The sequence below is a fragment of the Pieris brassicae genome, chromosome 10, assembly GCF_905147105.1.
Source record: "Pieris brassicae chromosome 10, ilPieBrab1.1, whole genome shotgun sequence".
Classification (NCBI taxonomy): domain Eukaryota; kingdom Metazoa; phylum Arthropoda; class Insecta; order Lepidoptera; family Pieridae; genus Pieris; species Pieris brassicae.
Window position 1 is genome coordinate 6,003,712 of NC_059674.1, and position 12,880 is coordinate 6,016,591.

The window sequence follows — 12,880 nt, forward strand, 5'->3', positions numbered from 1 at the left end:
AATGTTTACTTGCTTTTTTATTAAGACAATCCAAAAATCTGAAGAATATTGCAAAAGTAGATAATATACACAACAATAATCTAGCGCGGAATATCTTTTTTGTCCATTCCTTGAACTCTGAGGAAGGTTTTTATAGAGAATAATTTCACGGAAATCCCTAAAAAACAGTTTTTATTCCGGAAAAGCGAACAACCTCTATGGGGTAGCATATCAAAATGTTGGTAGCTGCTAGGTAGGTAAAGATCTCATACTAAGTCGATACGAAGTTCTAGGAGGTAGATAATAAATGTTATTTAGAAAAATAAAGACTACCGTCAATTGAAAAATGTGTAACTCAAGTCTACTGAAACAAATTCGATGAAACTTGAACAGTTGTTACTTTATTAATAAAGTTTAACAAAAGGTTTTTATTATCATAGACATGAATACAAATAATACAATTATTTCATTTTACATTATTACTACTAAGATTATTACAGAATTTCATTAATTGTAATAGATTTATTACTATCATTGTTATCGTTATTATATATTTTTGTTATTATTAATGGCTTCGATTCAACCGCGGTAATTTTTTTCGATAAAGAAGTTTTACTTCAAATATTAAGGATTGCCTCAGAGATTCGTGAACAAACAAACATATACCCACTCACTTGGAAGCTTACAGCCTAAAGACTTCCTTTTTTGAGGCCGTTGAAACCCTGGTGTCATCTGCAAAAAAGAAAGTAATCCAAATGAAAGTGTTTACTATTGTTGCGAAAGTGTTCGCGCCATTTTCAGTTGTTTAATTGTTGCTTTCTGTGTCATGGCTGATACACATGGAGGTTATTTTAAATAGTCATGTCATGAATAATAATGTAATTTCGTTGATTAATCTGTAAAGGACCGAGTATGTACTATTCTCTATGATCTATGATAAAATAGTCAAGGTTTCAAAATTAAAGAGTTTTTAATCACATTGATTTCTTTTTAAACTCTTTAAACAGATATTCAAAGACAATCTGTTTTTACGAATTAACAGAAAAGCGAGCTTAAATAAGATGTGGAAGTTGAAATGTTCATTGTTTTAGAGATTCTGTTTACTTTGTATTCGTTTTCGGATAAGAACGTAAAACATCAAAGAAATCTATCACCAAGCGCAGTGAAAAAGCAATAAAAATTAAAAACAAAGCCAAAAATATGGAATGCACATAATCTGTAGTATGTCATTGAAGTGACATTTTGAGTCTGTGACACGATGTATAATGGCGGCAATCCAAAAATAAAAGGACGAGAATTTATGATACAAGTGTTTGGGTGTAAACAACATGGGTAATTAGCAATTTGTTTATATTTTAAAAAAATTCACAAAAGGATAACTTTATGAATAGTAAATAGGAAAAAGTCAATCCAATGTTAAACTATTTAATAATACGAATTATTGCAATCTGATAGTGAAGTGTTTCCGAACCAATTCGAATTGTCCAGCCTTCGAGTTTTGAGCTTGGCAACATTTTTCGATTCGAAAACGATACTTGACACTTTTGACAATGACATTACTGTATTTACCTATAATATGACTATACTCTTTACACTGTTTTAATTTAAGCCACGGTCTGTGGGGCGCAAAACGAGGACGAGGACGGAACTGTCTAACAGAATAAAGCTCTTTACCAATGAAACGAAAGACTCCTTTTAATTTCTCCCATATTCACAAATATATATATCAGGAACTACAGGAGAAAATATAATATTGTTTCTACCTCTGTCTTTATTTCTTGAATGAAGAGTAATTTAAATAACCTGCGTTAAACAAAGAATAGTATAACACTACATCATTGCAATAATGACATGAACACGTGTTGAATATATCATAGATAAATAACGTTGTTTATGGCTATTACACAAAATTGCGCCTCTGTTTTAAAACATCTCGGAGTCGATATTTTTTTATAAGGAATCTTTTTATCAAACCCGAAATAATTGTTCTGCTTGAAACTTTATTGGCCATAGAGGTAGACAAATCTATATTATCTATAAGCATAAAAGGCAAGATTTAAATGAACATTATCTGTTATAGATGCGTAGTATAATTATAGACTTATCGCCCCGATATTAAATCACAGCACTTATACGTTTTTAATGGCGTGATAACCTATTTGTTTTATGTAGATATACAAGAATTTAAATAAATAAGCATCATTGGCCTCTTCCCTTATGAATAACTACCTACTGTGACGCAACTTCTAGCCCTTATGACGTCACTAAATACGTCACTGTTAGCATGCATCTTATTAGGTATAGTTATAGACATTAAATAATTTGCTATGTCATATTACCGAAGGCTCCTTATCGTTCATAATTCCAATGTTTGATAAGATATTTTACCGCAAACGACTGTACAAATAGCTTTTGGCGCTCTGTACATTAAAAAATATAATAAGTATAAATTAGAAAGCAATTATATACATTATTATATAATAATATATGGCAATAATATACCAATCGTCGTCAATTTTTTCTGTCTTTCTATAATAATCCTAAAACTGTCTTATTTGGTGTTCCGAAACGGATTGCGAATAAAGAGTGGATACTAATTATCTTTCTGTGTAATTAAAATTCAAACAAAAAAATGTTCATCTTTTTTGGTGCGTAAAAACTTAATATTTCACTTCACATGATATATTTGGCGATCTGAACACACGTTTCAAGTCAATGAACGTATAATTTTGTATCTCGTGTTGAGTACGAACGTCAGTTATCTGTGGGTCGTCGCTGTGGCCGCGCGGCCCGCGCAAGTATTATTTCGCGTCTATGATGCATCTTTTTAAATCTAATATAAACTTTTTTTCTACACTTTGATGTGATATCGGTGTTGTGTATTCTATATTCAAAAATATTTTAAATTCGTATCCGGACCTTACAATATTGTTTTATACAGGGACTTTTTCTACCCGAAACGAATTTGTTATTCAAAATTGAAAAACGATATTTTAAAATTCGTAAACATTTGTGTTTAAAAGTGATATTTAAAAACATTTCGGTACATAGAGGCAGAAAGAGCTTTTGTTTGGATTCTAAATTTAAACTTTGTTAATCGAGTGTTTTGACGATCAGCTGTTTGTGTTAGTGTTCTAATTTTAAAATGTAATAAAACCAAATATTAATATTGATTCAAGTAGATTTTATTAACACCTTTCTTTAATTTAACTAAGTAATTAATTATGTATTTAAAAGTCAAATGTTAATTTAATTCAAAGTACGGCGTCGTTGACTTCGTGCTACAAATTAAATATTCAAACGTTATTTTTATTACGATATAGGATACTCTAAACTCCTTTGTGCAAGATAGTCTATAATATAGATTTGTAGGTAGCCGGCCTATAGTGAACTAATTGGCAAACATTCAAGTGAGTCATTATGAATACTAGCAAAATGGATTCAAAAACAAAACACGTAAGATTCTGACATCGCCTCAAAATGTCTCCCGATAAACGAAAGAGAAGGAACGAGGTAAAAAGGACTATCTAGTTAATGATCTCATTTAAGTGCTCAAACAAAGACTGATAGCAAACAACAATGATTGCCTTAAAAAAACTTTACGGAGACGAACTACTCCGCTTAGCTTTAGTATTAAGCCTCCTAAAGGCGAACCCGGAGGAATTCTTAGAGATAGAAACACAGCAAATGCTCACCGGACTCCATATCTCCAACGGTTCTGATTGGTCATTGGAACAAGAAGCCAGAACATTGATAAGACCGCGTTTCGTTCACCCTAAATCGCTTGACAGCATTCTAATAAATCACGAAAGACAGCTGTTCGAAGAGCTTAATTCCCTAGGACGGTATAATTATCGGATAAACAATGACCGGATATGGCATAATCAAGCAATTCATACATATTTGGTTAATAATGTATCGACAGTTGCGCCCGGGCCTCCAAGCGACGAGGAGCAAACTGAAGATGCCGTTTCCTCAGACGAAAATGTAGCTCAAGAAGTGAAAATAAGCGAGGAGGAAACGGAAGCTGACGAACCCGACACACCGGATGCTGTGGTCACGCTATCGGCTGACTTTTTTGAAAATCGAACCGAATCAGACATCTTTGCGGAGATAGGGAGTCGATCGTTCGACGTGAACGAGTTTCTGGTGCCTGATGAAATGCAGATTAAAAAGGAAGATCTACTCGATGTAAGGGTAAAAATAGAGGCAAAAGACGAAGATGACCTCTACAGTGATAATGCTATTGACGATTTCGTACCATACTTTACCGCAAAGGCTGAGAAGCTAGAACTAGAATCGTCAGTCTACCATCAGAACATAGCAGACCTACAAGACTATGGGGAACTCTTTGAAGATGTAAAGGAATTGAGGAATGATCTTGAAAGTTTAGATGTGAAACAACAGCAGGAGAATTTGGAGCAATATTTGCTTGAAAACACGCCATTGGATACAGAAATATACGAGCTGGCCCCTTTCGAAGATGACTTAGTTGTGGTGAAGAGAGAGAGAGCTAGTACGAGTTTTACGGCTAGCTCCAGTGGTGTGAGTGAGATGGATGCCTCTGACGTAAAGTTGGAGCCCGATGAAGGTCATCATACTGGCGATGAGCTCACTCAGGAGGTGAGTGGTGTCCCTTCAATACTTAGTCATATATTTTTAGAATAGGAGAGCTTTAATTTTCAATTGGTATTAATCTAATTAACGTATAAGCATTTTTGTGGCATATTCGTACGAGGCCACGTGTGTATTATTATGTTATATAACACTTAGTTTTATTCACGCCAATATTTATATATATCTATATAGTTCTAAGTCACTGACCTCCTCTTACACGGCTGGACAGAATTACTATTTTTATTAGGACGTTTATGGATGGTTTAGAGTCACATATCATCCAGGCATATGGCGCTGCAGTTGATATCTAGGTTTATCTTTACAGCGAATGAAAAGGTTTATATATATATATATATATATAAATATTCTGTGTTCGTGCTCGTAGTTGAATTGATAAACAGCTGGACAGGAATTTGACATTACTATACTAAGTTGTGTTTCTGAAAAACCCTTGTCAAAACATTTGTTATTGTTTCCTCTGGAGACTGTGGATTCGAATTCATCCTTCTGGGTTAAAGATTTCTTGTTTTCAAACAAATTCTGAGAACGATTCTAGAACGACGATTGAACTTCAATCTAGTTTCAGCTGTTGCCCTTTCTGAAAGCAACTTTGACAACACTCTAGACAAGGTTGTGACTTACGATTTTAAATACGGGCAAAGTACGCGTTACGAAATCACCTTTCCCACAGATGTCACAGCATGAAATGGTACAAGTACAAGGTACCTTCATTACGGACCTTGAAAAGTCCTCCAGTGACCTCTATCACTGCAGAGATCCAGAATGCATTGGCTCCGTTCCAGTTTGAAAGTATTTTCGTTTTTAACCGACTTTAATAAAAGGTGGGTGTTATATTCGCGCTCCACGTCTGTGGAACCAGCTGGTATCGAACTAATACGACTTAGCTGCCTCTTGGTAACTTTTTTTCTGTAACGGAAGAACGGACATGAAACTCAGCATGTTTTACCCTCCCTGTACATTACTATTCAAAGGAAAATGTCAAAAACCACAGCGTCATTAAAGTTACATAAGTAAAAAAAATCTAAATCTTTTCTGTGATGTACTACTACATTCACCATTACACAAATTCACATCACTTCAAAGATAACAAAATAAATTATAATAATATAACTAGAACTGTTTCCACGCGCATTGTATTCTAGGTAGTCAAGTGGAATCTGAGGTCACGAAGAGAAGAAACTCCCTAGCAACTGTTTAATTGCTTAATTTAAGAATATATCAGTGAAAGAAAAACAGACTACAGTTGAATGAACCTTCATTATCAAGTTTTCTTTTAATTCAGTCAAACACGTCACATATATATTAACTAGTATAATATATTCTAAGATCATTTCAATTTTATATATACCTATATATTAACATGTTATGTACATCTATACTTCCGGTTTTCTTGTATCAATGCATCTTTATATACATTTTTTAATTTTAACTTTTTATTAATATAATAGTCGTTAATTAATAGCAACATTGACAAATTAAATAAACCATTCGTATTAACGCATTTGAACAAATTTGACTTTGATGTTATTAAATTGTAATGAAAATGACAGCTGAAAAACGCCATTATTCCGGCATGTACGATAAATTAGAAAAAAAGAGAAACTGACCTGTTTCGATCGATCTCTTTCCAGGCAAGCACTGAGAAAGAAGTGATATGGCTAGTTAGGTTTAAACAAATTTATTCTTGTTAAAAACATACATGTCACTTACATAAGATAATATTTAAAAAAAATGTAAATTCGTCCTTAAAAATCTACCACCGCCTTGTTTTTCCTCAAATGTTTTTTATATCGCTCTTTACGACTTTTATCTTGTACTCCCAAGTAATATTAAGGACGCGTATGGCTTTGGACGCCTTAAAAATTTAAAAACAGATATATTACATGTATGATGTATATGATATTGTCTCAGTTCCCAGTTGGTTACGTTAGGTTAAAGCCGAAAATTTGTACATGCTTTCATTCATTTCAGAAATAATGATGTATTAATCAACTTATGTGGGATGCTTCACCACATTATTGCATGGTACACACCACACCATTGCCGAGTGATGAATAATTAAAAAAAAGTGAAGCTGTTTTATGCCGGAGTCGTGATTCTACAAATTTACCAAAAACATACATCTTAAAATATATCATGGCTGTTATTCCATTAGAGTCCAAAAAACTTTGCAGACGTATTCGTAGTTTAAGAAATTAGACCTTATTAGGTAACAAACAAAAGTAAATAATATATTAACCGTATAAAGACGAAACATTTTTTTGTCGTTTATTAATAAAGTTATAGTAATTGTTTCAATCACCTTATTACGGTTCTTAATTGCAGTCTAAAGGTCTGACTGGTCCAGACGGGCAACGAACCAGACAGTATCTACCAAGTTCAAGAAACCTTTTCGTACAGACCTATGTGTTTCGGTTCAAAATCATACAATTATTAACAAAAACCCAATTTGAAAGTACGAACACAACAATAGAACATTGTATGTTTGTAATGTAAAAGGAATTAATTCTATCCCTGGATTAGATAAATTTACTCTCTAAACATTTTAAACACAAGTTTTAAAGATTGTTTTGAGTTAAACTAAATAACGGGTCCTTTGTTCCGTTAAACTAATAAGCGTGAACCTTCCGTTGAACGTTAGATTTGCGAATGTTACCATGGAAACGGACGCAATGGGTAACATTCAGTAACGAATACCTAACTATGACTTTTGTATGTCAAAATTACATTTTTCAGCTGCCCACTGAAGTATTTCCGAACCAATTCGACTTAGGGTCCTTCAAGAAGAGAGCGTACGAGTTCTTACCTGGCAACGTGCTTGCCAGCTTTCAGGCAATGTGAGTGTCCATGGGACATATTACTGAACAGTCCTCCTGCGCGTTTTCCCTCTGTATATATATAATACGAAAGTGTGGTCCCTGTGGCAGCGTAGTTAATCCAGCATTTCCTCGTTGTATTGCTTTACGATGAGCGAGGAACCAAGTACCAACTATCAACCATCTTTGCTTAACACTTGCACCAGGTGACCCTGGTGTTCACCTGTTGTTGGACCCTGTTGTTCCAAAAATACATTAATAACTATCGAATCTAATCTAATAGCGTTCATAGTTTTTGAGTAACATACTAAGTAATATATCCTATACATGTAGAACATTATGACGCAGTATTGTGATAGTAATAGTAAACAAATAGTGAAAGTTGCACGTGTCGGGACTATATTTATAGCAACTGAATACAGAAAGACATTGTCTATGGTACATGTGTAATTCATTTATCAACAGTATTTAAAATATACGTCAGATAAACAAATTTAAAATAGGCAATAAAAATACAAGAAAATATGACATCACAAATTTAACACACACACACAACACATCAATTATATTAGAACATAGGTAATCTATCAAAGGATGAAATTAAAAGAAACAAACACAAAACACTAAAAGACTAAAAACAAAAAAAAATACAAAAAAAAATTTAGTTCACTAAATGAAAACTTAAACCTCATTAAGAGCATGAATAACAAGGTTACGGTAACTTGGCAGATTGTTGTAAAACACCAATATTTTCATCGATGTTAGTAATCAAATTGTAAGAACGAGATAGTTGGACCACTGGCCAAAGTAGCAGATAGATGGACCCTTGGTACATAATTAAAAAAATATTTATAAAGTACTAAGACTAAAGACAATATCGAATTGAATTTAGTCTGACATATTGTATGAACTTCATTGTCAATCTTAATTTGCCAACTAGTTGATATTGAATAACGAATGTTATTAACAATCTTCTGGAAAAGCGTTGTCTACCTACGTTTTACGTACGTAAAGCGACTGCATAAAGGTTGGTAATTGTATTTATTATTCCTGTATTATTCGGTAAATGGTCACTTATTAAAATGTATATTTTGGATAAAATTGTTATAATAAATATATAATCGCTCCAGCCTGAAGCAACTCTAACCTAGCCTCAAAAATCGATGGTATGTGTAATGCAACAACCGCCTATTAGAAAAACAAAATTTTTCACAAAACAGATACAGAAATGAATGTTTAAGACATTGTATGTTATGGTATAATGACAATGTCGATTTGATTGACGAGATATCGGAAAAACACAATGATTATGTATTTTTCATGTTGGAATTGATTAAATAATTTTTTTAAATAAATATTTGAGACACTTTTAAAGAGAGTTTTTTTGAAGTCAATAATCTCGCCAACATACTTTTTCTAATTCATAAATCGCAATAAATACATGCATATATGTGTATGACGAATATTATCATTGTTGATATATACGCCTCGTCGCGATGTCGAAAAATTGAATTTTTAAACAAACGTCCAAAAAGTTTACATAACTAATTTCGCGACGCCAATGACCTAAGTCCGCCTTGACCGTCAACCTTGTCAATTTCTTGAAATACATCTTCCGAATAGGTTTGTTCTAGAACAGAGACTATGCTGAAACATCGCCATCTAGCGGCGAATAGCAACATGATTTAGATCAAATTTTAAATTTTATTAAAAGTAGCAGTTGGATTTACGCCATCTGTTTTGATGTATTAGTACTAAACGCAAGTCGGTACAAACAAGATTTCACGTAGTTTAATTGACGGTAAGAGTTAAACATTATGCTTCGAGTTTATCGTACAGTAACCAGGTGGCGCTAAACTCAATCTTATATTACAGGGCTTTGTACGTTCTTTGTTTAACATCTCGTAACACGATGTCGCCAGTTAAATGCAAGATAATTGTTAATATATCGGAGCTATGCTACAATATATTTTTTTTGTTTAATTAACATGTATCCTATGTAAGAGTATTTATCAAAACTGTCAAAAGATTTGAAGTTGAAGGCGTGTTAATAAGCTTTTAATGTACTTTTAAAAAATCACGATTTCGTGTTTTTTGTTATAATCACAAGACTTTTCAGCAGTTAAATCATATGTAGTTCTTGTTAATTCGAATTTATTTGCCGTTCCCTTGACATTCGAGTTATCGAGATTCCACTGTATATATTTTATTAAAGTATATTATTTGTAAAAATAAATAAGAAATGTGTTATTTGCAATAACCGCCACGCAGGATTCCTTTCAGCACAGACTCAAAATGAAGGTTCATTTGGAGTAACCTTAGTCATTTAAATGTTTAAAATGAAAGGTGTTTATGCTTGTCGACATCAATCAGTAACTGAACTGTTTATTTCCAGGACATGGATCTGATCGAGGTGCTCTGGAAGCAGGATGTGGACATGGGTTTCTCTCTGGAGGATCCTATGCAGCTGGTAATTTATTAATTTATTTACCGTTACCTTAAACATACATATAAAATACAGGATACAGCCTTATCCTTTAAAAGAGCGTACCAATTCTTAAAATGCTGACAATGCACTCGCCAGCCCTCTGGCATTGAGTGTCCATGTCGGCGGTATCACTTAACATCAGGTAAGAATGCTGCCCGTTTGCCCCCTGTTCTATAATATATATATTATAGAACAGGGGGCAAACGAAATAAAGAAATACTGAGGGTTAAATACGAGTGCGTAAAAAATTAACAAAAAACCATAAAATTACATGTACTAACTAAAATAATCTAAAAAGTAACTATAAAAACTAGAAGTTACTTTTGGGGTTAATGAGTCAGTTAATATATCAAATTCAAAATCATTTATTCATGTATGTAACACTATGTACACTTATGAACGTCAAAAATAGAAATGCATATGCAATGCTTCTAATTTTACATTTACTGCCAGTTCTCAAATCGAGACCGTAGAGCGTAGAAGCATTATAGGGGGAAACTGTACTTAGTTTTATGAATATATCTTAGTTTATAATGTCTCCAATGTGTTATTATTGCCTCTTACATAATATCAGATTGTCAGGTGGACAATCGAAAGTACCAAATGGTTCTATTTACTTAGGAGGGTCCTCAAGCCACGAAAGTGGAGATGGGCAAGGAGTTGGATAAGGACCTGAAAGTTTTAGAAGAGAAGAAGATGTTAGAGGAATCGGAGAAGATCGAGAAGGTCAAGGCTTGTCTACTGGATACTGAGAATAAAGAGGTAAGTTTGTCAATATTAATATTAGAATTAATAACCACTGAAGTGTTTCCGAACCAGTTCGACTTAGGGTCCTTCAAGAAGAGAGCGTACTAATTAATAGACTGACAACGCACTCGCGAGTCCTCTGGCATTGAGTATCCATGGAAGTCCGTATCACTAAACATCAGATGAGGCTCCTGCCTTAATAATACGAGACCAGACCATATATAAAAATATGGCCCCTGAGGGAGAGTAGTTAATGCCAATAATTTCCTTGCTGTATTGCTATAACGATAAGCGAGGAACTGGTTTGGTGCCATTAGTTGACTTTGATCTTTGATTAACACTTACCCTAGAGACTGTACCCCAACGGGAACAAAATCAATCTTTTAGGAAACTATTTTTGCTATTAATTTCCGTCAAGCAAGTAGCATGTCAAGAAAAGGGCGTATCAATTAAAAGGCCGACAGCGCATTTGCTAGCTTTTTGGCAGTGAAAGTGTCACTTAACATTAGGACCCTGTAACTTCCAACTATCCCCATAATAATGAGCAAATATCAAAGGTTACGCCGTTACGGTTAACCGCTACGGATATGAAGACTACATCAGAATTGCATACAAAAACGTTAAATGATATGGCGTAAAGAAGCGCAGGTGAGCCTCCTGCCCGTTTGCCTCCTGTTATATTATCAACCGTCATTTTATATAAGACAATATGTTCGTGATAAACTTGAAAAATACTGCACAGATTCAGGACGCTATATAGTTTGACAAGGTTCTATGTAACCTAGTAGGAATATAACGATAGTTTTTGGTAGTTTTGGAAGTCTGGGAACGATGAAACTCTGGATTCTGTAATTCGATTTCGAATAATACAGAAGGTTGTAGCGCCACTGGTTTTTTAAAATTCATAAAATTGAGATGTGACTTTCCTTTCAAGGATGACCCCTGGGCTGGACTGTCGTACACAGTTGATACTGAAACAGGTAAGTTATAATTTATAAGTAAGATTCATTTGTTAAACTGATAATTTGCGGAATCGAACAAGTAGTCGTATATTTTAGCTATAAGAACGTCGTTCGATTTTTAAAATGATTTCTCGAAATATGTCATTTGATTGGCTATGTTATTCGATTTTTAAAATTATCATTCTGATGAAAATTAAGTGATTAGTAAAGTTATTTTTAGAAATACAATTTATGATTCGATTTTTAAAATCATGTGGCAAACTGTAACTTATTGTTGTTGTTCCACTTTAAATCTAATTGTTTGTTAAATTTTTAGATATTAACTCAACTGTGATTCGATTTTTGAAATCATGTTTCGAACTCTGTCACTAATTATTAGGATTCGATTTGTAAAGTTGTTAGTAATACGCCTATTTAATTTTTTAAATTATCTTTTTGAACGAACAAAACTGTATTTTTTAAATTTTATTTGTATTGTAGGCATTTGAAACACTTCCTTTTTAACTAACGCTTTACACATTCTACTAAATGTGAGAGACGTATAATATCCCCGCAGTGTTGAGTATATAAGGGTGACTCCCCTTATGTAACTAACTGTAAGGGATACCGGTAATTCAGTATACAGCCAATGTAGGGGATCGTTGGTTAATACTATTGGAACTGTTTGTTTGATAACGTCTATATAAACTATTTACTAAATCCTTTAAAATTCTATGAATCTGGCATACATTTCTGTGTTTGAATTCTGTTATAGAAAGCGGCATCTATGCAATATTTAACCGATTTAATTTACAATATTTTAGTTATTAATTAACCGTTATTTATTAAATAATTATTCTATCGACTTAAATCTAATAGAAACTAGAAGACTTCGTATTACAATCAACTGAAGTGGAAAATAAATTTAATGTTTGCTAGATATGAGAGTATATCTCAAGAATTACTCAACAGATTTTGATAAAAATTGGACTGTTCTGTGAGTTGTACTTGATCCTTTCATCTCGATAAAACTTATCCATGACACTCAGTGACATACAGACGAAATTTTATGCAAGTTTTTGGAAACCTACATACGTGTTATGCATCATACAGGTCGCACAATTATTTTTAAAGTCAGTCAAAAGTCCTATCGTTAGATTTAACGCACGACTCTGAAGCGTTGAGGCGTTTTAACTAAAATTTCCCTCGTCTAAAAACTATACCAATTTTGATAGGATTTTTTTGTGTTTTAATAATTTCGAAATACCCTT

The 12,880-nt window shown here is 33.3% G+C and overlaps 1 protein-coding gene across 7 annotated transcripts in view; it reads left to right on the plus strand.

Annotated features, from left to right (window-relative positions):
* LOC123715843 (segmentation protein cap'n'collar-like) overlaps positions 1–12,880 on the plus strand; it is a 97,866-nt gene that overhangs the window by 30,704 nt on the left and 54,282 nt on the right. For 4 of the 7 annotated variants that reach the window (XM_045671181.1, XM_045671185.1, XM_045671182.1 and 1 more), the window contains exons 2-5: positions 3,352–4,602; positions 9,829–9,903; positions 10,543–10,683; positions 11,603–11,648. In XM_045671181.1, the coding sequence (XP_045527137.1) occupies positions 3,559–4,602; positions 9,829–9,903; positions 10,543–10,683; positions 11,603–11,648 (1,306 nt within the window). In that variant the 5' untranslated portion in view covers positions 3,352–3,558. Of the gene's footprint in view, positions 1–2,743; positions 3,105–3,159; positions 4,603–9,828; positions 9,904–10,542; positions 10,684–11,602; positions 11,649–12,880 lie in introns of those variants that run through there. The other 3 variants (XM_045671184.1, XM_045671183.1, XM_045671187.1) reach the window with 3 other exon arrangements.